We start from the raw sequence: 25,813 nt of genomic DNA on the forward strand, positions 1-25,813 counted from the left end.
CGGTGATGTATCCGGCTCCTTGGCCGGGTGGGAGGTATCTGCCAAGGGAGTACCCTGCAGAACCCCAGGAACGCTGCTCAAGACAGCCGCGTGTCTTCCCTAGGGTTCTGGCTGCAGGGGTGGAACCTGGAAAGATGGTAGAGAGGAGGAGGAAATGGGGATTATCAGGAGGCTGGCGGAGTACCTGTTTGCCGGTGATAACCCGGTTAATGCAAGGAGGGAGGAGGAGGTTACGATCACTGCCATTCGGGGATGAAATCAACAACAACCCCGAGAAGTCTCCGGAGGGCGAGTCGTATATGGAAAATGTATATGGAAGGTGCAATGTGTGCTCCCCCCAGCCGCCATCGATACCATCGGCCACAGAGGTTCTTAACCTTCTGTATCGTGGAGCGCTCCGAGATTCAAAATAAGTGAAGGAAATGCTATGTTGAAGGTTGGTGAAAATTAAATCCTTACCCTGTGCCCCCAGCATCTTGATTGATACACACGGAGTCTCAACAGGCTTAGTGCATGCAGTTTTAAGCTTTAATGGATTAAAAACTGCACTAAGACTTTCGGGATAGCCCACGTGTTGCACAGGGAACTTCACCATCCCCTAAGGTTGGATCGTAATGGCTCTTCTTCCAGTGCCAGTCTGGCTTCTGACAACTTTATAGTTGTTTGACTCTGGACCAGCCACAGTTTGTCTGCTCTATGAATGTTTTCTCTCCTGTAAAATGGGGTCACAGGATCACAGACTGAAAGGTGGAAGAGACCTCAGGGACCTTCACATGCAAACTATATACATAGATATAGATACATACACACACACACAGAGTCTCACTACCTATCTCCAAGGTTTGTTGGAAAGAAAAGGGCCTATGATCTACAAAATACTCTCTCTATATATATATATGTATGTGAGCTATAATTATATAGAAAAGTGCTTTGTTTACTACTCAAACCACACCCTTTATTAGCTTAACTCGAGGCTGGAGGAGAATGGAGATGTCTACCAGCAGCCCAGACAACAAGGAATGCCTGGTGGAAGATGATGACGTTTCCTTATAAGAGGGAGGGAGAGAGGCTAAGCTCTTTTTTTTTTTTAGTCATCAGGAGAGAAGAGACTAGGATTTTTTTTAGTCAGTAGCAAAAAGCAAAAAATTAAACACAGCCAAGTTGTCGAGAATAGACTTTTACTGTGTTTGAGCACAGATGCCTTGACTTTTTGGAAGCGTATAAAATACATTCAGAGAGCTGCCTTCCCGGCAGCCCCAAAGAGGCAAAGCCTTGGATGCCATGATATGAAGGCTTTCTACATCAGCTTCTGTTCACTCATATAACAGCATCCAGGGTATAGGAAAAGGTTTTCTGGAAAGTAAAGTTTCCCACCCTCCAACACTGCTGAAGCGTGTTGTCACAAGCCTGAGACAGATTTCATGAAACAGAAATTATATATAAAGACCACCCTGTGAGCTGTCGTCCCCCAAGATTTGAGGGTATTAAGGTCAGTGCATATTCTGCATCTGTGAAGTTAATACCTCACAGGCAGCACCAGGGACAATCCCTTTCCCAGGATCTACAGATCAAGGCAACCTTTCTGGATCACTCTATTGAGGAAAAAAACCAAAATAGTCCTCTGTCACTGCTCAGCCAGGTTCTGGGCTTAAGCCCTAAAACACTTGGTGAGCATGAACATGGGCAAAGGCAAGGAGTCTGGCTGCTGTGGTCTGCCTCCGCTCTCCCCACCTCCCACACGCCCAACTGACATTTCCCATAATTATAAATAAATATCAATTGTAGTTCCCCTATTCTCACCAGGGCAGGGCTGTGGACCCTGCCCTTACCAGACAGATCATCTCATGAGAAGTCTCCTCTTCTAAGCTTAACAAAAGGGCCTATGCAGATCACATGGCAGGCACGGGCCCATGAATGGTCATCAACATGGCATGGTCAGAACCAAATCTAAACACCCCAGAGGAGCAGCAGCCTCTGCTTGCCTAAATTTCCTTAGAATTGTTATTTTAGGGAATGAGTGTTTAGTACATCCAGCGAGAAGGGGAAAATGAATCCTGGGGAGGTTCATCACTCCTTCCCTCCCCTTCCACACCCATCTGCTAACCACCACTTTGTTCAAGTACCTGTTATCTTTTGCTCCCCAAAGAAAGCTTCTTCCCACAGCCCAGCACCCATAAAAGGAGACTTTCAGTGAACAGTCTGCTCCATGTGGAGAGAACACTCAATCGTGTCTTCGCCTAGACATCAAGGTCTGGGCAGCTGGGGATGTGTGAGCTTACTCAATTTGGCACTGACTCTCTTTAAAATACAAAAAGGAAAGCTACTTTGGGGGGATGAGAGCTGCAATGGAGGAAGATAAAAGTTGTTCAGAATATGGAGTTTGGAGAAGGTGGGGACTGCCTTTACCCCCTGTACCTCCAGGCTAACTTTAGAATGGCTGAAGACAGTAATTTCTTCATCTTAGCCATAGAGGGAGGACAAATAAACTACAGAAATTGTGGAGGTGGCTTGGGAGATAAGAGAAAAGAAATTAGGTATGTGGGCAGGGAGAGAAGGAATATAATTTCGACTCTAAGGTCTAATGACTAAAACAGGACAGGGACCACCAAAGTGTCAGACACAGGCCATAAAACTGCTCAAAGCTCAGTCTGGGGAGAGTGCAGATACAGCACCTTGTCTTTTCTTTTCAAGTGTCCAGTGGATAAAGGTAAAACAAGGGAGTTAGGCTCCTTTTCTACCCCTTGGTCTAATGGGACAAAGTAAAAGCCAAATCACCTATGCCAACCCCCAAGCTTTCCCTAGAAACCCAAAAGTAGTTCCCTTGTTGGCAACATACAGACTGAGTGGAGATGGGAGCTGCCACCCTACTGGGTGTTCAGAATTAATGGCCTGAAGGTAATGGATGAAGGGGCACTCCACAGTGCACCGAGGAGACAGGGTTACTTCTCTTTTGGAATCGCCTGAAGCCCAAGACCTTGGCTCACTCGCCCTGTCTTCTGGTGTCCGCGGTGTTCCTGCAGCTGAACAGGTGACAGAATAACTCATACCAGAAGAACACGAGGCCAGTGGACATAGCTGACTTCAGCAAGCTGGGAGTGAGTCCTTTAAAGAAGCCCTGGGTGCCCTCTTCTTGGAAAATCTTCCGGACGCAGTCCAGGAAGCCCTCATACTTTCGAACCTAGGGAAGAAAAACACATAAAAATCTTGTGAGCAGCTGGGGAGGAATGGAGAAGTCAGGCTGTGGCGCCATGTTTGGGACCCCCAGGATTCCACCCCTTGGGCAGCACAAGGTGAGAAGGAACCCGTTCTTCCTCTTTCAAATGGTTTAGTCCAGGGGTGGGGAACCTATAGCCTCCAGGCCACATGTGGCCCTCCAGGTCCTCAAGGGCAGCCCTCTGAGTGAATCCAAATCCCTTTAAGGGATCTGTTCTATGAAATCTGGATTCAGTTAGAGGGCCACCCTTGAGGACCTAGAAGGCCACACTGGCCTCAAGGCCGTAGGTTCTCCGCCCTTGAGAGTGCCTCAAAATTACAAGATGAAATGAGCCACTCCATCCTATTAAGTATCTTAGCCAGGACACATTTTTCCCCTCTTGGGGAAAAAAAAAAACATTGCTCTCTTTTGTTTTTATATCATTTTCACTCACCAATATATTCCTCCCTCCCACCCCCACAGAGAGCTGTGCCTTGTGATAAATTAAAAAAAAGAAAAAAGAGAGGGGGAAAAAAAAACAATCCAGCCAAAGTGAAATACTGACTGAGACTGATGGTCTATGGGACAGAGACACATAATTTATAACCAGCGGATCATTTAAAAAGATCTGGTGAGAACAGTACAGGAGCCAGAATGGCAGAAGGTCTGGATAAAGCCTGCTGTGGAGATGGGCTCACACATGTCAAGAGAAGTGTCTCATGAGAGCTCTTGTCCCACCACAGGGATTCATTCCCGCCCGCCAGCACCTGGGCAGTGAGGGACGCACAGCATTTAACCCCATATGTCGGGTCTTGGCCTTTTAGGATCAAACCCACCTGGACAACTCCGGCCAAGGCCCCTGAGCACCAGCATGAGCATTTTGTGATGACATCCCTGTCTGCTCTAACAGGAAACAGAAGCAGGAAGTCTGTCTTCCCTGACTGACTCAGCCCTTGTCTTCACACCCTCCATACTGGCTTCTGCCGCTTACGCTGCAGCTGTGCCCTTCTCTGAAGGCTTCAAGGCAAAGCTGGCAATAGTTGGGCCTATTGGCTGGCCCTACTATGCAGGCACGGAAGGCAAAGGCACACTTTTCTGTTGTTGTTGTAGTTTTCTTTTTTAAATAAATAAATCCATATACTTTTAATGGTAGAAAATTCTACTGCCTGGAATATAAGCATTTATTTTGTGATAAAACTAAGCAGATGTAATTGAAATGGCCCAGGACTTCCCCTGTTGAACAGTAACACACAAGGAGAGCAATTTTTAAACCCAGGGAAGCACAAATTTTCAAACCCTGCTGGCTGGGGATACATATGCCTCATCTCAAGTCTATCTGAGAATTTCTTTCAATGACTGTGGGGGCTAAGACAGAAGGAAGGATCAGCCAACAAGTCGATAAGTTTTTCTCAAGCCCATGTCCTCCTTTTCATGTCAGGCTCTCAACTAACACCTCTTACTGGGGTTTATTTTGGTCTCCCTAAATCCAGTGCCTCCCCCCACAATCCATCCTGCACACCAGTGGCAACTTCTTCTCCCCCAGAACATCTCTGATCATATAGTTTTTCTCCTCTCTGCTCCCACCCCCACCTTCACCCCCAATTCCACCACAATTTAGACTCAATCTATTTTTCTAGCCCCCCCCTCCCCACCCACTGCTCCAGTCAAGGTTTCCCAACATACACTGTGCTCACCCACTCCTCTCCATATCTTTACCACTGCCATCCCTTCCATCTCACGATTCCCTCCATCATACTTTGTTTACTGAAACCCTATTCATCCTTCAAGTCTCAACTTGACTTTCTTTTCTTTCATGAAGTCTTTCCTGATTTCTCTAGTTGGAAGTGCTATCTTCCTCTTCTAACCTTCCCCAACCCTTCTGTATACAACTCTAATAAGGAACTAAATTACTTGTTGCTTTTCATTTAGCTGAAGAGGAAGTCACACAACTAGGTCCACTACAAATCTGTAATCTCAACTGGGCCCTCCCCACAGCAAGACAATCCTTTGATTTCTCCCTAATTTATTTATTCTCTTATCACATTCCCCAAGCCTCAAACCTTCTCTCTTCAAGCCTCTCCCACACCACTCCCTCCCCTCATCCTCTCAGAAGACCTTCATTCATACTTTACTCAGGAAAAAAAAGTCATTTACCTTGAGTTCCCTTATTTTCCTTTTGCTACATCTCAGAACCCCTTGACATTATCTCACATTCTCTCCATCTTTATACCAGTCTCGCATGAAGAGATGGCCTTTCTCCAAGACAAGGCCAACCCCAATACTTGTACTTTTAATTCTGTCTCCTCCCATTTCATCTGGCAGCCTCAAATTATCCCTTGTCTCTCTAATCTTCCATCTCTTCCTGCCTTATAAACATTCTCTGGTCTCCTCTAACCTTGAAAAACCCTCACTTGACACTACCATTTCCTCAAGCTATTGTCCTACATCTCCTCCCTTTCAAAAACAAAACTGCCTGAAAAAGTTTTGTCTACACCCATTACCTCTACTTCCTGCCCCCCAACTCCTCAAGCCTTTGCAATCTGGCTTTAGATTTCATCACTTGACTAAAGCTGCTCTATCTAAAGTTATCAACAGTATCTTATTCACCAAATTCAATGACCTTTTCTCAATCTTTAAACTTCTTCATCACCTGACACTACCCTCTTCTGGATCTTCTCTCCTCATGAGGTTTTCATGACCCTACTTTCTCCCCCCCACTTGTCTGACCCCTCCTGCTTAGGAAGCTTTGCTGGATCATCATCTATACTCCACCTTCTATGGGTATATGCCCCCAGGTAAATCTGTTGGTATATACAAATCCTCACCCAAGATACATAGGTATATCTGGAGGGGGTCACTGTCATGTCTTCTCTGTTCTGATGATCTCATTCGCACTCATGGGTCCAGTGATCATCTCTAAACAGATGACTCTCAGAAGCACATTTCCAGCCCTAGTCTTTCTCCTGAGTTCCACTTCTGTATCACCAACTGCCCTGTAACATTTCAAGCACCTCAAACTCAACATGTCCAAAACAGAACTCGGTGCTTTCTCCTCTTTTTGCTGAGGGCACCATCATCTTTCCAGGCACCAGGTTCACAACCTGGTTGTTGTTCAGTCATTCTGTCCTGTTTAACTCTTTGTGATCCTATGTAGTATGGCACATCAGGACCATCCAGGGGGTTTTCTCTGCAAAGACACTAGGGTGGTTTTCCATTTCCTTCTCCAGTGGATTGAGGCAAACAGAAGTCAGGTGACTTGCCCAGAGTCACACAGCTAGTAAATATCTGTGGCTGGATTTGAACTCAGATCTTCCTGACTCCTGGCCCAGGGCTCTATCCACTGAGACATCCGGCTGCCTTCGCACAACCTCAGAGTCATCCTCAACTCCTCCCTCTCCCTAACCACACATATCCAACCAGTTGTACAATCTTGTGGTTTCTCCCTCCATGACATCACTCACAATAATCCCCTTCTCTCTGTACACACAATCACCAACAGCCCTTGTCATCTCTTGACTATTAGAAGAACAACCTCCAAAGTGGTCTTCTTGCCTCAAGCCTCCCCCCTTTCCAATTCAGCCTCCATACAGTTGCCATAATACAGGTCTGATGATGTTACTCCCTTGCTCAATAGACTCCTGTGGCTCCCTACTACCTCAAGAGTAACATACAAACTGCTCTGTTTCCCATTTAAAATCAGCCTGGCTCCAGCCTCCCTTTCCAGGCTTTTTACCTATTATTCCCCTTCCTGAATACTCCAGACAGCCAAAATGGCCACGCTGTGCCTCACACATCACATTTCATCTCCCATCACCACGCTTTTGCACATACTCTCCCTTGCCTTGTTCTCCTTCCTCACCTACACTAAAAGCTGAGCTCAAACACAACCTCCTACATAAGGTTCTGCCTGTCCCAGAGGTCAAGGTCTCCTCCTGCACACTATTTTGTACTTATTCTCTGAAGACTTACAAACAGTTCTTGTTTGTATAAGTGGACCTTTCTACAGACTTCTCCATAAAGCGATTTTTACATAATGCAGATTTGTAATGGGGTAAAAAGGAGGGAGGCAGGAAGGAGGCTTCGAGCTCATGAAGGAAGGCCAAAATATGTCCCGGACACGTGGGGCCAGGGACAGAGAAACAAGAATAGGAGAAGGAACAGGCAGGGGTGGGGCCAGCCACGTGGGGGCCTGGCTGGAACCAAGAGGAAGAACATGCTGGGGACAGACGTGTAGGGTCTGGACCTGGACACAGACAGCAGAGGACAGATGACACTCAGGAGCCACAAGCGGGTAGGTGGGCAGAGTGAGTCAAAGGTCTCTCTAGGTGTTGGAGGCCTCAAACCAAGCCCCCATTCCAATGGTGATGTTTGGTGGTCTCTCTGCACATCCACTCTTCTGCTTTCATTTGGAACGTTTTCTTTTAAGCTTTTGGGGACGTGGAGGACAGAGTGCCGAGTTGAAGGGCAGGAGTGGTGAGAAAGAGAGCACAGTACTGTCCAGTAAAGTTAACACATGTGTTTTTTTTAATGCAGATTTCTTTCAAGATTCTCTATATAAAGTCGAATTTGTGTAATGTGACTTTTTAGGTAAAGCAAGAACTGTCTGTATATTTGCACACATTTCTTGCCCTATGGAACAAAAGCAGGGACTACTGCATTTTTGTCTTTGTCTTTGTACCGTCTTACCTACCACAATGCCTGGCACATAGCAGCACATCCTTCATAAATGTCTGGTGATGACTTATATCACCTACTAGATCACCAGCCCTTTGGAGGCAGAAACACCTTAGTATCTCCGCAGTATCTAGAACAAGAGCTCGCACATAGCAGGTAATCAAGAAATGTCTGCTGAAAGAAGAAACTGAACAGAAAATGTATATTAGGGAGTGAAATACACGCTACCAAGGCTTTAGCAAAAGAGTTTCTTTAAACTCTCCTAGGGAATGTCTAAACTCCCCCTTTAAGGAGAGCACTTATTGAATTCTTATCTCAATACTTCAAGAATCTATAATTTTTTTCATGTGAGTAGGGACTACCTTTATTAACACTGAACACAATGCCTTGCCTGTAGCTAACCTGAAAAAAGTTTCCCTAGCTAACTGAGGCTGGTCCTGAGATAACAGACCACCTTTCACTGGGCCCATGCACAAAACCTTTCCAACTTGGATACCCAGACTATCAAGAGCTTTCCATAATCTTTGGGAAACCAGGGTCAGCTCCAGGCCACAACAGAATCTTTTTTTTTCTCAATCAAACAAACAAAAAAAGGATTAAGGAACCACTATATGCAAGGCAAAGTCCTAAGTAACATGGATGTAAAGACAGATCTGTCAAAGAAGCTGCTCTCAAAAAGCTTCCAGTTTAATAGTGGAAAAAGGCTAAACACAAATAATGATGATAGAAAAGACGATGACAAAGAAAGCCAAAGAAGGGAAATGGAGAGTTCTGGGAACACAAAATCTGAGAAGGGAGAAGTTGTTATGTCCAGTCTGGCTATCAACCAGGATCACACTGTCCACATGAAGCCTATGGCAATTTGTGGAGAGAACTCTGCGCCCCTTTTGAATGCCCATGCCTTCGATCGCCCCAGCCAGAGGGGCAGGTTCCCAGGGCAGACCGTGAGTCCTTCCTTACTGTGTCCACACACCTTATCAACAAGCATCTACCAGGGCACTTCTGGGAGTTCTCCAATTGTCTTCATAAGAGCTTTGCTTGGTCCAGGGGACCATAAAGTGCTCGCTCTGTGGTAATACCTGGCTTTTTAAATGAGAGCAGAAGGGAGCTGCCCCTATTTAAGCCAGGTAGGTTCCTCACTTCTCACTAAGGCATCAGGATCCGAGCAGAAGGTTGTTCTACATCTAGTTCTTCACCAGGTTCTATGGATCCAGCCTCAGGGCCATGCCTTACATCCATCCCTTCCTTTCCATTCTTGCTGCCAGCACCCTCGTTCAGGCCCTCATCACTTCTTGCCCATGTAGTCACATCCTTGCCTCCAGGCTTACTCCCTAAATCTATCCTATAGACATCACTGCCAGATTAGTATTCCTTATTAATTAAAATCTCTATCATATCACCCCCCCCCCGCTTAAAACCTTCCCTGGATCCCCAGTGAGAGCACTTCTCACCTGTCCAAAGGGCTCCCGGGCTTTCTCAAAGCCTCCCACCTGCAACCTCTTCTTAAAGAGGTCCAGGGGATATGTAAGAGTCTTGCTGATGACCCCAGCTCCACTGCCACACAGCAGATTTTTAAGGTTCGCTGCAACAAAAGTAGAGGGTGGTAAGAGAAGAAAAAGAAAAAATACATTCTGAGGTCTTCATCCCAGACAGGGACCTCAAAACACCTCAGAAGAACAAATCCTAAAAGTCTTCCTCAGTCACGAGAAAGGATTTTGTTCAGGAAGAGAAATGGGAAGAAGAGCCAATTTCTACAAGAATAGTAATTAACCGCAGATTAGCTCTGGCTGATGTCAAGATGGGAGAGACTCCTCCCTTCAAAAAATTTCCACCAAAGGCCAAATGAGGTTACTGTAATTACACAAAGAAGTTCAAGTATGAGGCCTGAAAGAAATCAGAAAGTAGGCAAGTGAGGCTTCTGACCACAGCCATCAAAATTAGCCCCCCAACAGCCCTGGGAGGGAGAACAGAAGATGTGACCTACAAGGCCTCAGGGATGGGTTCAGAGTGAGGGGTGAGAAATCTAGCGGGCTGGTAAAGGCATCTATGTGTCACAGACCTCTGGGTCTACATCATGTTCACAGTGCCAATCCCACCCTGCCATAGGCCAACACAGGAAAGTCGGGGGACACATGCTCACTGGAGGCTGCCCCATACTCACCATTCTTCTTTCCGTCAACTGGAATGGCCCATTCATAGACCTGCTTCAGGGCACTATAAAAGGAGAACTGGAACCCCGCGTAGGGGAAGACAGCAATCAAAGTGGGTGGCAAGCCTCTGTAGAAAGCCAACGGGCCTTCAGTCTTGTACATCATCATCACGCCATGACGGAGGTTTCTGTAGATCTGCACGTATGCACAGGTAGCTCTGGTGAACTCGTAAGGTCAACAGATCTTAGGCTTAGAGTGGATGGCATCTGAGGAGCTATCCAGCTCAACCCTTTAATTTCACTCTTAGGAAACGGAGACACAGAGACATTAAGGGATTTACCCAGGGTCACACAGCCAGTATGTGTCTGAGGTAGGATATGAACCCAGGTCTTCCTGACCTCAAATCCAATGCCCATTATATGGCACTGCTTCTGCGGGCTTTATTTGCCTGATCCCTGCTAATAACATAACTAGTAAGTACATCATTTCTGCTATGAAGGCCAGTCAAACTGCCAAAGAAAACACTCAAGGGAAATCCAAGGGATGCAAACTGACAACGTGGATGACATAAGGGGGATCTGTAGGGTTTTCCATTGCTTGCCAGCTTCCTTCAATTTCTACTTAAACACAATTCATTAAAATTAAGTCATAGATTGTCATAGTATCCTAACACTAGGAAAATTTCAAAGCTTCGTGTAGATTGCCCTATGCCTCAGGCAGGCAGGTTACCCAGGCAAGGTAAGATCCACAGGTATGGATGCTACTTTTCCTCTTTTTTTATTATCTTATTTTCCCCCAATTACATGTAAAAACAGTTTTTAACATTCATTTTTTAAAATGTGAGTTCTAAATTCTCTCCCTCCCTTCCTCCCCAACTCCTCATTGAAAAGGCAAGCAACTTGATATTGATCATACATGTATAGTCATGCAAAACATATTTTAAGGATGCTATTTTTAAAGAGCACCAGAAAGTTACTGGTTTGTTAAAGTATCTAGATGTTTTAAGTTCTGATTTTGTGGTTATGCAGGTCGCACAAATTTTACTGGTGCCTTTTTTTAAACATAATTAATTTTTATTGGTAAATGTTGATACCAGCATTAGAAATATCAGTAGAAAAATAAAATTTCAGTTGTTCTCTCTCATAAAAAGATTTTATCCTATTGGCTGTAGCATTTGGTGAAATAATCTTAATACAAAAGGGTAAGCTGATTTGAGTTACGACCAGCATATACAGTGTGTGCACAAGGGTGAAGAGCCTTCTGAATGTAGACAGTTAATGGCACCAGTGCTTTACATTTAACAAAATTGTTCCCTGGTGTTTTGTTTTGTTTTGTTTTTAATTAGACTTTATAACATAACAAGACTATAACTTAAACCACAGCAATTAGGAAATAAGGTTGGGCTGAAAAGTTTTTAAAAGCTTGGCAGATGAATAAATTTAAACATATAAGAAGAAAATTTAGAAGGTAATTCTGTTCATGAACAAAACTTGTCTCATTGGTTCCACATTTCATAAAAGTTTAGGTTTTTGTTGCTTAAAAAAAAATAGCAGAAGGCTGTGCTGATGATGCTGGAATAAAGACATATTTTGACCCCATGATCTCCCTTACTCTGGAATTCATTTTTGTACATTTAGAAACATGTCCATGAAAGCTTATTTTCCATTACATAGTGCCCCAATAAAGACCTGAAAGATCAGCTTTGGTAGTTTATGAGGAAAAAAACCCCAAGGAAGAGTCACAACACTGGTTTTATCAGGTTCTTTTTGACCTAGAAGGAATTAAACAGAAGGAATTATCATCTGTCTTTAGGAAATTCAGTTTTTTTGGGAGGAAATAAACAGTTCCAAAAACCATATAGATGCCTTTTGTGATGTACATAGTGATGTTTTTACATATCTATCATTTCCAAAACTACTCCACCACTCACCTTCAGAGCCCTCTCCATAACAAAGAAAAACAGTTAAACAAAACCAATTAAAGTATGGGCAACTTCCAAGCATGTGCATAGTGCACGGCAGGGCTGCTCCTAAAGATCTATAGTAATGGAAGGTGCATTTCCTCTTTTCTTCTCTTTGCCATTTACATTGCTTTTTTTTGTTACTATTAAGTTTATAGTTAAACAGAAAAAAAATCTTCCATGTGATGCCTCTTCCAGATTTTGAATGCCCCTTTCACTTGGCAAGTTCTTCATTAAACCTAATCCAACTCATTTTAGCTACAGATGTAAAACTACGGCCCACCCCAGATTCTGTCCTCAGTAGGGAAGGAGCACCTCCTCACACAGTCTTTTGTGCACTCACACAGACTTCTCACTTCCCTGAGCCTTGACTGTAATTACAATCAGTATCATACAATGTAGGCTCCCCAGATGTCCTGCAGCAACATCCAGGATTCTTTCATGTAGCTATCCATCACAGCACCCAATGCTGTACTTTTCATACAGGAGGTATCAGATAAAGGAACACTCACCCGATAAAATGGAGGACTTAGGAACGAATCACTCAAATTACTAGATTGATAAGAGTGCCTTTAAATAGCATACTCCTAATGAACCAAACTAGAACAATTTGCACAATAACAACAATGCAAAGACTTAAAATCAATGCATTCAGAAAGTCTTCTGATCAATGCAATGAACAACCACGATTCCAGAGAATCAGTAAGGAATGCTCCCTAACTCCTGACAGACAGGTGATGGACTCAGGATACAGAATGAGAAATATTTTCTGGACACAACCAATGTGGTAATCAGTTTTGCTTGATTATACACATTTGTCACAAGGGTTTGTTTTTTCTCCCAGCAGGGTATAGTAGAAGGTTCAGGAGGGATAGAAAATAGATTTCTGTTAATTGAAATAAATGCAACTCAATTTTAAAAAATAGCTCATTTCTTTTGCATTTAAAATAGAATTTTGTTTACATCAATTACAAATCCCTTTATGTAAAGATAGCTATTATGTAAAATATGCCAAATGCCAAGATTATTTTTATAGTGCTTTGTGTGACTCTGGGTCATCTATAAATATTTGTTAATAGATTGAAGACAGTTGCCAGGGTCCTTTCAAGTCTTTTCTCTAAGCAAATGCATCCCACTTAATTTGACATTTCCTCAGAGGTCCCATTTCCTAGTTCCTTAATGATTCTGTGCCTCTCTGACCCCTGACCACTTACCTTAGGCTCACCTTGAGCAGCAAAACGAGTTCGGAGAACATCAACAGGCTGCACTGCGAGAGTGGCAGCACAGGCAGAGATGCCACCACACACAAAATGCACTGAGAAGTTACGGGGGTCATGCCACACAGTTCTGTGGACCAATTCAGTCAGGAGCTCAAAGGTCACAAACTATAAGAGAAGAGACATATGGCATCTGAGGGATGTGGCCCACCCTCACTACCATAAATGCTATCGGGGACTCAAAGTGGACATCATAGCCCAAAATGGGTATCACCTTGGGTACTTCTTTAGGGGAAACTTCAGCTGTTACCTTCCAAATGGTGCTATGCAGCAGAACCTCAGAGGAAGACCTTCGAGGCCAACCATATTCAATGAATATTGAACTGAGAATGCAGCATGGCAGAGGAGAAAGGGATCTGGGCTAGGAATTGGGACACTTGGGGTTCTCATCTAGTACCATCATTAACTAGCTTGAGTGAATCACTTAACCTGTATTTCAATGTTCTCTTTCAAAGAAGGATGGTAATACCTGCTTCCTTGGGAGACTCCAATAAGATGTTTGTGAAAATACCTTGAAAAGTACTATGCCAACAGAGTTATTACTAATTATATTCGTGTATTATCTGCAGGAGATGTGGCACCAACTCCACTCTGTGTTGTGTAATCTGTAGCATTCTGTAGCTACTTAATTATATATATCTGACAGGGATGGTGGTTGCACAGTGGAAGGGGAGATGACTTTTTTCAAAGCTCATTCTGAATATGCTTTCTATTTCCAGAAAAAAAATTTCACATAAGACAAATAGAAAACGCTTTGATAAAATCATTCCTGCCCTTTTCGAGGCAGTCCCCTAGAGTAGCTGCCTCATTTGCCTCATCTTTTCTATCCTCCTTCATTAAACTACTGAAACATCACATCATTGGCCTGTTCCCTGCCACTTACTTGGACAGCTCCATAGCCTATGGAGAGAATCTGGGCTGGAATATGTCCCTTCCAGAATGCTGTTAGGCCCTCCTCCTTCAGGATCTGCCTTGCTGCCTGTATTATCCCATGGTATTTTGCATGTGGGTCACTGGATGACAGGTGCTCAACCTGAAGCTATAAACCAAAGGAAAGAGACAAAGGGAAGGAGAGACGGGCCGGATGAAGACGACTTTTCAGGAAAGAAGCAGAGAACATTCTTAATTTTGAAGAGACAGTTTCAGTTCCAAGTATCACAAACAACTTTTATAAGGGGAACTAAAATTGTATTCCCACCCAACACATAGCAAAAAGAAAGAGAGGTACCTGGAAACGAATTTTGATGACATCCAAGGGGCTGATCAAAGCCCGAGTAACAAGTCCTGAGGCAGACCCAGCTACTGCCACCTCTGCCTTGGAATTTTTCTTCCCATTTGTATTGGGGTCATAACCGACCATTCCTGCCTTTCTCACATGCAACGTCCATCCGTATTAAGCTAAAAGCAAGAAACAGGTGAGAAAAACAGAAGCAGCTTGGTCACAGATTGCTCACTAAGTAGCTTTCTGGAGGGATCTGGGTGTGCTGCCAAATTTCTGGCAGGTGTCCAAAGGTAAGAACAAAACAAAACTCAGGCTGCATTTAGGATGTTAGTCTATTATACAAGGACCATATTTTCTTGTAAACAGTGTCCAGCACTCAGGGAACCTTATAGAACAGTGGAGAGTCAAGGGGATTTAACACCACCCAGACCTGGGGTTTTCCAGTAACAAGCCCTGGACTGAAAGGCAGTCTAACACAGGGTATAGAAGGTCACATTAGCTGTATGACCAGAGGTAAGTCAATCATCTCTCAGTGACCTGGACAACTTTTGAAGTTACAGATGAGATTCGTCCCCCCCCCAAAAAAAGCCTAATCAATATACAGGCATTTATTAAGTGCTTATGATGCATCAAGCACTGTGCCAGGCACTAGGGATTACTTAGAAGGACATCCAAATGAGCTCATAGAATTCATTTCTCTGCTTGATTCTATTCGTCTAGAAACAGAAAGGTAAAGGAACAAGCATTTATTAAGTGCCTACTACATGCCAGACAATGTCCTAAGCACTTTACAAATATTATCTCATTTGATCCTCACAACAATCCTGCAAGGTAGATGCTGTTATTATCCTTATTTTACAGTTCAGGAAACTCAGGCGATCAGAGGTCAAGTGACTTACACAAGGTCATACAGCTAATGCGTGTATGAGGCCAGATTTAAACCTAGGTCTTACTGACTCCAAGGCCCAGTGCTCCATCGAGCTGACTTGCCCTTGTATGCTTCCCACTGAAATAAAATTATTTTTCCTTCACTTTCCCCTCCCCTTCGCACACAGCCCAGCTTGGACAAGTTATTAATAAGTTTTCTATTCTCATCTTTGAACTTTACATAACAGGAGGCAATATTGATAGGGTTCTTTAAAGGTCTGCAAAGTGTTTTAAATATTATATTCGTAACAACCCAGTGAGGCAAACATTACGGGCATTATTTTCTCCTTTTAATGGAGGAAGAAACTGAGTCTTAGAGGGGTTAAGTGAATTTGCCTGTAATTACATATGACATCTCCAAAGTCTTAGCTTAAAACTGCACTAAGATTTTGGGACACCCTCTATAGTCAGGAAACTGGGATTCTGACCTGTTTTCCTGACTCCAAACCCAGAGCTCTTTTTATCCAACCTATTTACATTATGCTTTCCCCCTCCTTCTACTGCTTTCCTTCCTTCCTTCCTTTTACTGCTTTCCTTTCCAATTTTTTTCTTTCCTTCAACAACATCAGAACAATTTTACCTACCACTCCTAGTGAGAAAAGTGGCACTTTCCTGCAACCCCGAGAACTGTGGGCTTCCTGTCTGTGAAGCTTCTACTTGTGGAGGTCTTCGTCATAGTTTCAGTAGGATCCAAAATGAAAATGCCTTCGTCTAATGCTAGCCCATGTCCACAAATAAAGTGATTTCAGATTCCTGAAGTTCCCAGTTCCCTGTGAAGGTACAGAATGTGAAGGGTTTGAGCGAGGAGAGAACCCTCCCAAGGACACACTGGGAAGAGAAAGACACTGTGGAGCTAAAGGGGTTACGTGAGCCAACCCTCTCATTCAACAGAGGAAGAAAGTGAGGGGGAAAGTGACCGACCTAAAGACACCAGGCTCCTAACTGTGGACCAGAGCTCTTTGGGTGGGGAGAGGTTAGTCTTGTGTCTGTATGTACAAGTACATTCTGGTGTATGTGTCTGTGTGTCAACAACTCTAGATGGGACTATGTGTCCCTCCCAGGCTCTGTGTACAAACACACTCGAGTGTGGACTCATCGTAGTGTGTGTCTGAGCATGAACACCCTCGTGTATGTGCATGCCTCTGTGTATGTGTGTGTGAGCACAGACATCTTATGCATGCATCTGAACGTGAACTCTTTCATATGCATGTTTAGGCATGGACATCTTGTATGTGTGTGTAAGCACAGACTCCCTCCTATGTGTTTGGACCTAGACACCCCCACACCCCCGCCGTGTGTGTGTGCGCGTGTGTGTGAGCGATGACGCCTTCTGTCTGTAGACCACCCAGTGGCACAGTGCACAGAGTGCAGGGCCTGGAGTTGGGAAGACCCCAGTTCAAATGCTGCCTCAGCCATTCCGGTGCCCCTGGGCAAGTCACTTCACCTTTGGTCTCAGTTTCCTCATCTGTGAAACAAGCACCTGCCTCCCAGGGGTGTCCTGAGGACCAAAGGGGGGGGCGTGTTTGTAAGCGCTTTGCAAAACCTCGAAGGGCCATGGAAACTCGCGTGTGCACGTGTGTGAGGCGCCCCGTCCCCCATGTGGACAAGCATGCACAGGTGAGGACACGTGCCCACAGGTCACCTGCTCGCTGGGACCTTCTCCCGGGCCCGTACTCCCAAGGGCTTCAGGGGGAATGGGGAGGACAGAGGTCAGTGGGTCACTCACTCGGCTCTGCAGGCACAGCCCGGTTCTACACTCCAGCCTTCCCTTTACCTGACGTCCCGCGGCAAGAGCCTGCTGCGCTCCATCGTGAGTGGCGGGCCTCCGGCCCAATTACAGCGGGCTACTCGCCGCCTCGCTTTCGGCAAATGGTCGCGTTCCGACGGAAGGGCCTCAAGTCCCGCCTCCCCCAATAGACCCCGCGGAGTCCCCACCCTCACGACGCAAAGCTTCCTGGGAGATGTAGTCCCGTCAGAAACGTGGGTTTCCGGACTCTTGAGGGAGGTGCCCTCGCTGCTCCCACGTGGTAGGGGGGCGGGGCGGGGTGGGGCGAGAGTTCAGCTCAAGGTGAAAGGTTAAATAACAAGACTGCCCGCGAAATGGCAAAATGCCAGAAAGAAACCAGATTTAGAAGAAAAAGGATTTTTGCCACCAAATGGAAATGTGTGTCCAGTTTATCATAGCTCATTTGTTGTTTGCACATTAGACCGTATATTCCTTGAGGGCAGGACCACGTTTTTATCTTTCTTTGTATCTCCGGGGTTTAGCACTGTGCCTGGCATATCGCAGGTGCTTAATAAATGCTTATTGTAGGGGCACCTAGGTGGCCCAGCGGATAGAGCACGGGCCCTGAAGTCAGGAGGACCTGAGTTCAAATTCGACCTCAGATCAAACATTTGAAACTTACTAGCTGTGTGACCCTGGGCAAGTCACTTAATCCCAATTGCCTTAAAAAAAATTGCTTATTGACTTGACTTGCAGATTCCCACATCTACAGATGCAACCCCAGTCTCTCCCATCACCAATTGCCTATTGGACATTTAAAACTGGAGATACCTCATAGATCAACTCAAAGTGTCCGAAACAACTCATTTCGTGTCCTTCCAAGTGCACCCTTCTTCCCATCTTCCCTGTTACCGTCCAGCACACCACCATTCTTCCACTCCCCACCCCTGAGTCAGCCTGAACTTCTTTCTCACTCATCCCACATATCCAATCAAATCGTTAAATCTTGTAACGTTTATCTCTTACAACATCCCTCCAGTAAATCTCTTTCATCAGTAGGGCTACCTACCACCCCTCTAGTTCCGGCCCTCATTACCTCTCATCTGGACCATTGCACTAAGGGAAAGAGAGAAGGGAATGAACTAAGAATGAGGCAGCCAGGTGATGCAATGGATACAATGCCAGACCTAGAATCAGGAAGACTCCTCTTCCTGAGTTCACATCTGGCCTTAGACATTTATTAGCTGACCCTGGGCAAGTCACCAAGCCCTATTTGCCTTAGTTTCCTCATCTGTAAAATGAGCTGGAGAAGGAAATGGCAAACCACTCCAGTATCTTTGCCAAGAAAACCCCAATGGGGTCATGAAGAGTTGGACCCGACTGGACAGCATGTGCTAAGCACTGGCACATAAATAAGGAATGACCCTCAAAACAACCCTGGGAGCTAGGTGCTATTATTACCCCCCTTTTTACAACTGAGGAAACTGAGGCCAACAGAGGTTAAATGACTTGCCCAAGGTCATAGCTTGTAAGTGTCTGAGGTTGGATTTAAACTCAAGTCTTCCTGACTCCAGGCTTGGAGCGCCATCCATTTGTACCACATAATTGCCTCCCAGTTGGTCTCCTTGCTTCAATTTCTCCTCTCTAACCCATCTTCCACATAGCTGCCCAAGTGATAGTCCTAAAGCACTGGTCAAAAGACCATATCACTCTTCTGTTCAGGAAACTCCAGTGGCTCCCTGAAATCTCTGTGATCCAGTACAAACCCTTCTGTTTGACAATCAAAGCCCTTTGCAATCTGGCTCCAGAATACCTTTCTGGGTTTATCCCATTATGCTTTTACATTCAGTGTACCTTACAGCCAACCTGGCCTATTCCCCACACATGACATGCCATCACCCGTCTCGGTATTTTTAGCCTGCTATTTCCTCACTCCACATCTCTGCTTCTAAAATCCCAAGTGCAGAGTTCCGCTCAAGCACCCTTCCTTCTTCAGGGGGGACTATAGATGTGGGATTACTGAATATAATATCAGACTTGGTTGAGGCATTGGTTAGTTTTGCAAAACTGCTTCTTAGAAGGGAGAGATGTGGTAAAAAAATAAAAGATAGCAACACATTTGAGAAAAATACCAAGCTTAGCTGGAGGGTCACCTCCTCTCATATGAGGCCTTTCCTGATTCCTAGCTGCTAAGCACCTCCTTTTCAAAAATCCCCACCTTTATTTTGCTTGTACATTTATGTGTACATCTCTCTCGATAGAATTTGAGCTCTTTGAAGGCAGGAATTGTTTCATTTTTGTCTTTGTATTCTCAGTTCCTAGCATTCATAGGTGCCTAATAAATGCTGTTTGACTGATTTTTGTTGCTGCCTTTTTTTTTTCCCTTGGAGGCAATCAGGGTTAAGTGACTTGCCCAAGCTCAAACAGCTGGTAAGTGTCTGAGGCCTTATTTGAACTGGGATCCTCCTGCCTCTGGGGCTATCCACTTAGGGGCCTGTGCTTGCTTGCTTGCTTGCTTGATAAATTACCATTATGATTGGTTCTAGATGATAAAGGAAAGTACATAAAAGATGGGGGCGGTGGGAGGTAAGGAGATTACAGAAGAGAACAGATAGGAAAAAAAAACAACTCAGGTACAGAAGGGAACAGGTACATTAAAAAAAAACCCTCAGGTCCAGCTTATAATGCTTAGGATGTAGGAAGCACAGGCAAAAAGCAATTTGAAACTGAGATGACCTAGACAGCCTGAATTAATTTGACCTTTACTTCCGGACCTTCTTGACTTTGTTTCTCCCAGATTCAATTCATTCATTCATTCATCACGCATCAATTAACCAACTACTGTGTGCCACACGTTGGGGGGGGGAAGAAAAAGAGGGAGAATGAAAAGACAGTGATAAAATCCCACCTCCTAAATCTTAGTGCCTTCCCTCTGAGATTATCGCCAATTTGTCCTGTATCTATCTTATTTGTACATGGTTTTTGTTCCCATGTTGTCTCTCCATTAGACAGTGAGCCTCTTGAGGGCAGGGACAGCCTGGCACATGGTAGGTACTTCATAAATTCTATTGATTGACTGACATTGTGCCACTTTTATCTCCCTTTCTTTTCTTCTCTCTTCAGGGAGTTAGTATATCTATCAATCAAGTAAGCAATAAACATTTACTAAGTGCCACTATATGCCAGGCACTATGCCAAGTACTGCAGATATAAAAAGAGTCAAAAAACTGCCTCTGCCCTCAGGGAGCTTAAATCTAACAGAGACAACATGCAAGCAAATATAAACAAAGCAAGCTAAATGCAGGATAAATAAATGGGAAATAATAAACACAGAGAAGGCACTGGAATGAAGAGGGGAAGGTTTCCTGTAGAAGGTGGGATTTTAGTTGGGACTTAAAGGAAGCCAGGGAGGTCAATAGTAGGAGTGGAGGACAGTGTTCCAGGCATGGGGGCCAACCATAGAAAATGAATGACTGGAACAGAGAGCGAATATCTTATATAGTGTATATTGGAGAAAATCATCCAAATAGTAGTCAGGAGATCTAGGTTCAAATCCTAAGTAAGCCAGTATAAATTGTCTTTCAGACCCTAAGCAAGTCATTTAACCTCCCAAATACATATCTAACCTTGTGGAACCAGTGCTGGGTCACAGGGGGACTTAGTCACTTAGCCCTTCTTGTCCTGCACTGAGCCATGTGATTTGGACTGAGTTCAGTTCTGGGGAGCCTGACTCTAATGAGAGGGGTGAGGCTCCCTTTTCTCACATTAATTGGCTTGTTAAATCCCCTACCCTAGCATGACAGAAGAACTTTTACTTAAGGCTCACTGTCTCTAGGGCCCCCACAAGAAAGGGGAGTTAAAAAAAAAGGGCTCAATGAATTGGCTTTGGAGAGTGGAGAGAGGAAATAAGCATTTATTAAGCACCTACCGTGTGTCAGACGCTTTACAAATATCTCATTTGATTCTTGATGCAGGAAAACCTGAATTCAAATCCAACCTCAAACACTTACTAGCCGTGTCACCCATGGGCAAACCATTTTAATCTCTGTCTGCCTCAGTTTCTTTGACTGTAAAATCAAGATAATAACAGCACCAGATAAGTTATTCTTTATACACTGAAGAAACGCTAAACATGAAGCACTCACAAGCAGACATTAGCAGGAAAAGATTCAGTAACATAAGTATTGTTACAATGTGTAAACAGGCTAATACTCAAACATTTCTATTAGGCATTTTACATTTCACATCAGCTCAGCACTGTCCAAACAATTCCTGATACATGTCTGCTAGTAAAAATGGATAAGCTTGGGCCAGTCCTCTTGTTAGTGGCTGCCCACTCCTGCTGCCAACGTAACCGACCAGTCCTTTTATAGAACCTAGGACCTCTGGAACTCTCAAACTCATAAGGTCCTTCAAGCTGGAACACGTCCTCCTCAAGAATCATGTCTGATCACCTACTCAGGAAAGGAAACATACAGAGAAAAAGGCAATTGCAGCCCAGGACCTCTGGAACTCTCAAACTCATAAGGTCCTTCAAGCTGGAACACGTCCTCCTCAAGAATCATGTCTGATCACCTACTCAGGAAAGGAAACATACAGAGAAAAAGGCAATTGCAGCCCAGTTGTATCCATACTTCACATGGATGGCAAGAGGCCCAACCGCCCTACAAAGAACATTCAAAGCAAAGAATGAACTACTTTTCAAGTGGGAGAGTTCAAAAGAAGACAAAGTCCAGTACCTTTTTGGTATACCCATTGGTTAATTAACTCCTCCAGTTCCCTCAGCCAATAAGGGGATATCACTCATCATCTCACAGTCTAAGTCCCCTCAGTGATGGATCCCACAAGGCTGGAAGCAGGCTCCTTGATACATGCCCATGGATGCTCAAAACCAGGAATCACACGCTCTGAGCATATTTCATGGGCATCCGGTTACGGGCCTGCACTACAAATATAAAACTAGGATAATGATTTATAGATATTAACTTCTGGATTTAAAACAATGAGAATAATATATTCAATGCAATATTTTCCTTACAGAGGAGATTTGGTGAGGGAAGCACAAATTGTAATATAAATGTGCTTCTGGCTCAGTGAGTGACTGTTACGTTTACTTACTAAATATGGGTCACATCATAGATCTCCTTTTCTTTCTTAGAGAAGGTGATGGTCAATCTCTTCTATCATTCCTACTCAGCCCTTGATCACCTGGGCCTTTCCTGTCTTCTTTCTGAGCAGTTCTCCCACCCTTGACACATAAACAACACACCTTGGTCCGCAACAGCAGCTTGCTGGGTCAATGAGGCTTATCCTCTGCATTCTGAATTCACCTATCTGAAATCTGGTCCATTCGTTTTAAATTAAATATACTACAGGAAGTAACATCATGTGGAAAGAAAGAAACACAAAGATAATTTTGTTTCCATCAAATTGTAGCTCTTGATGGGGAAGTGAACCCTTATGTAAACTTGTGAACACATCATTTACTGTACACAATTCTATTTAAAGCTCTCCTGGACTTTCCCCACCTTCTTTCTAAAACTAAGTATGGTCTTACCCTTGACCAGAGAGAAGTTTATTTCACTGCACAGGGTGATGGTTTTGGAACTGGGGACCTGAGAAGCTCCCTGGGTGGGATTTATCATAAACTCAATGAACTACTGAATGTCACGTTATAAGTGGGAAAAAAAGCTTATAGTCTAACTCCCTCTTTATACAAATTAGAAAGTTGAAAACCATGTAGTTGAAGTGACTTGCTCAAGGTTATATGGTAACCTTGTAAATGGCAGAGATGGGACTTAAAACTCAGGTCTTCCAATTTCCACTGCAATGTTATTTTCATTATCTTACTATTTTCACTAAGAAAATTTCTAAGACACAATCTAATGAAATGAAAAGAGAACAGGAGACTTGAGTTCTAGTATCAGTTCTGCTAGGTGACCTTGGGCAAGTCTCTCTACTTCTTGGGCGTCTGAAAAATGACTAGATGATATAGAAAATCTCTTCCAGGTCTAATATTCTATGAGTTCTAAAAATAAAGTTGTTGTTCAGTCACTTCTGACTCTTGGTGACCCCATTTGGGATTTTCTTGGCAAGGATACTGGAGTGGTTTGCCATTTCCTTCTCCAGCTCATTTTACAGATGAGGAAACTGAGGCAAACAGGGTTAAGTGACCTGCCAAGGGTCACAAAGCTAATTAGTGTCTGAGGCTGGATTTGAATTTGAGAAGATGTCTTCCTGACTCTAGGCCCTGCACCACGTGGCTGCTTCCAAAATAAAGTATACATATGCCAGATGTTAATCCTGGGCTCTGTGAAATAGCAAAATGTTAAGTATAAGTGTGGGTAGTATAGGAGGTGGGGGGCAGGACAGACAATACAAGAAAAAGGATGTCTGCAATGGTTTCAAATTTCCTGCCCACATGTTTTCAGCAGATAGCAGGGGTCATACCACCTCCACCATTGAGCATGCTCAAAGATGGCCCTCCTGGTTCCAGTCAACCTTATAGGAACTTTGGGAAACCAGTTCCAGCCATATATATGACTCATTACTGAGGAGCTTGCCCTGAGATGCACTGCTGAGAGGGAGGAACTGATGACTCAATGTACCTTTTAAAAAGAAATGGCATCTGGCTAGGGCCCTCTCAGCTGCAACTCTCAGGATGGCACAATGTATCATAGCAGCCTCACCCACATGCCAAGGGCTACAATTAGGCAGGCTTATTTCTGGGCCCCTCACTGCCTCTGCCCCTTTTATGTGTCCCTTTCTTGAGAACCAAGCAGCAACCTCAATCCAGGAGGAGATCTTGTGAGTTTAAAAGTTCCAGAGTTCCAAGAGTACATAGGCAGAAGTATTCCCTAAAGCAAGAGTGAGAAACATTCTTGGAAGCAGTTGGTTGTGACCAGGAGTTCCTGATGGTAGAAGCATGAGGCTCGGTGAAGGTTCTGTCTGGAATGGATTAATGGTGAACAGCAGAGGTGACACGTAAAATGCCTAACAAGCTCACAAATTGCTTTATGTTCTGAAGTACCAGTCATTCTATCTGTTTAAACCTTCATGCATATATAGGAATAAATTACTTCTCTCATACAAAATTCATAATATATACAAGTATCTTTTAAAAACTTTCCCTCCTAACATACACACTCAATTGGGTATGGAAATCTATCTTACCCTATAGGAAAATAGGGGGGAAGGGGATAAGAGAGGGGGGATGATAGAAGAGAGGGCAGATTGGAGGAGGGGGTAATAAGAAGCAAACACTTTTGAGGAGGGACAGGGTCAAAGGAGAGAACAAAATAAATGAGGGGTGGGATAAGATGGAGGGAAATATAGTTAGTCTTTCACAACATGACTATTATGGAAGTGTTTTACATGACTACACATATATAACCTATATCGAATTGTTTGCCTTCTCAATGAGGGTGGGTGGGGAGGGAGGAAGGGAGAGAGTTTGGAACTCAAAAAGTTTTGAAAACAAATGTTAAAAATTGTTTTTGCATGCAACTAGGAAATAAGATATACAGGCAAAGGGGTATAGAAATCTATCCTGCCCTATAGGAAAATAGAAGTGGAAGGGAATAAAAAAAAAGGAGCAGGGGTGATAGAAGAGAGGCCAGATTGGGTAGGGGGGTATTTAGAATGCACACCATCTTGGGGTGGGGGAGGGGACAGATGAGGAGGAAATTCGGAACTCAAAATCCTGTGGAACTGAATATTGAAAACTAAAAATAAATTAATTAAAAAAAAAACCCTTTCCCTCCTTTGGGGGAAACCCTAGACTCATTAGCCATAATCTAATGTACTACAATTAAAATTGTCCCTGGGATACCAGGGTAGGGGATTTAATAAGCCAATGAGTGTGAGAAAAGGGTACCCCATTTCTCTGCAGTCAGTATCTCCAGGCTAAACCTGGTTCAAGTAGCATGCCAGGATAGAGAAGAGGGAGTAGTACAATACTCTATCCCGTATGGACCCAGTCAAGTATTCTCTCGGTCTTAGAAATATGGTGTTTTCTGTAGAGATTTGAAGTCTGAAAAGGAGAGAAAACAAATAAGTGTTTGTGAGCTACATGAGCCCCAGCATACTCACCCCCAGGTCTTGTGTTGAAATTGTCTGATTTAGTTACTACTCACCTGGTTTTTTCCTTCCTTTCCTTTAGGAACAGGAAGGGATAGGTCCTCCAGGGCTCTATATCTGGCCACTGGAACCAGATGGCTCCAGAGGAGAAAGTAAGGCTGGTGACTTTGCACAGCCCAGCCTCACTTAAATCCAATTCATTTGCATGTCATGCATCATCTCCCTGATGTCATGGTCCTCTTCAAGAATGAAGGACACATAACAACAAAAGAGATCCATTAGGGAATTCATGTCCTCCAGTGGTCTTAAGTCTACACCTTGGATTGGCTCATGGGCACCATCCTGGAACTTCCTTGGAAATTTCTGGAGACTGAAGGGGTGTGTACAACTCTATGTTGAATAGTGATGGAGATGATGCACTCCTTATTGCTGGAGTAGGGGTTGGTTAGTAAGCCAGTGAGTATGAAAATAGAAAGCCTTATCCTCCTAATTGCAGGTCAGGCTATCCTGGAGCAAATTGCAAGAGCTGGGTAGAAGGCAGAGAGTGATATAGATAACCAGCCCCTGCAAGTCCAAACTGTATGGTGCCTTTATGTTATATAGGG

The 25,813-nt window shown here is 44.1% G+C and overlaps 1 protein-coding gene across 8 annotated transcripts; it reads right to left on the bottom strand.

Annotated features, from left to right (window-relative positions):
- Positions 1–1,161: 1,161 nt before the first annotated feature.
- On the bottom strand, positions 1,162–25,342 carry SLC25A19 (solute carrier family 25 member 19). Of its 8 annotated transcripts, none has more exons than XM_078155905.1 (8): positions 25,265–25,342; positions 15,988–16,173; positions 14,483–14,652; positions 14,138–14,293; positions 13,192–13,362; positions 10,029–10,212; positions 9,319–9,449; positions 1,162–3,178 (listed from the first exon to the last, which is right to left on the bottom strand). In XM_078155905.1, the coding sequence occupies exons 3-8, from the start codon at positions 14,612–14,614 to the stop codon at positions 2,981–2,983; spliced, it is 972 nt and encodes a 323-aa protein (XP_078012031.1). In that variant the 5' UTR covers positions 14,615–14,652; positions 15,988–16,173; positions 25,265–25,342; the 3' UTR covers positions 1,162–2,980. The 8 variants fall into 8 exon arrangements, with proteins under 8 accessions (XP_078012031.1, XP_020858102.1, XP_020858103.1 ...); XM_021002443.2 differs by lacking the exon at positions 25,265–25,342 and adding an exon at positions 22,399–22,603; XM_021002444.2 differs by lacking the exon at positions 25,265–25,342 and adding an exon at positions 22,248–22,392.
- Positions 25,343–25,813: the final 471 nt, after the last annotated feature.

The sequence above is a fragment of the Phascolarctos cinereus genome, unplaced genomic scaffold, assembly GCF_003287225.1.
Source record: "Phascolarctos cinereus isolate Bilbo 61053 unplaced genomic scaffold, phaCin_HiC Scaffold_5;HRSCAF=322, whole genome shotgun sequence".
NCBI classification, from domain to species: domain Eukaryota; kingdom Metazoa; phylum Chordata; class Mammalia; order Diprotodontia; family Phascolarctidae; genus Phascolarctos; species Phascolarctos cinereus.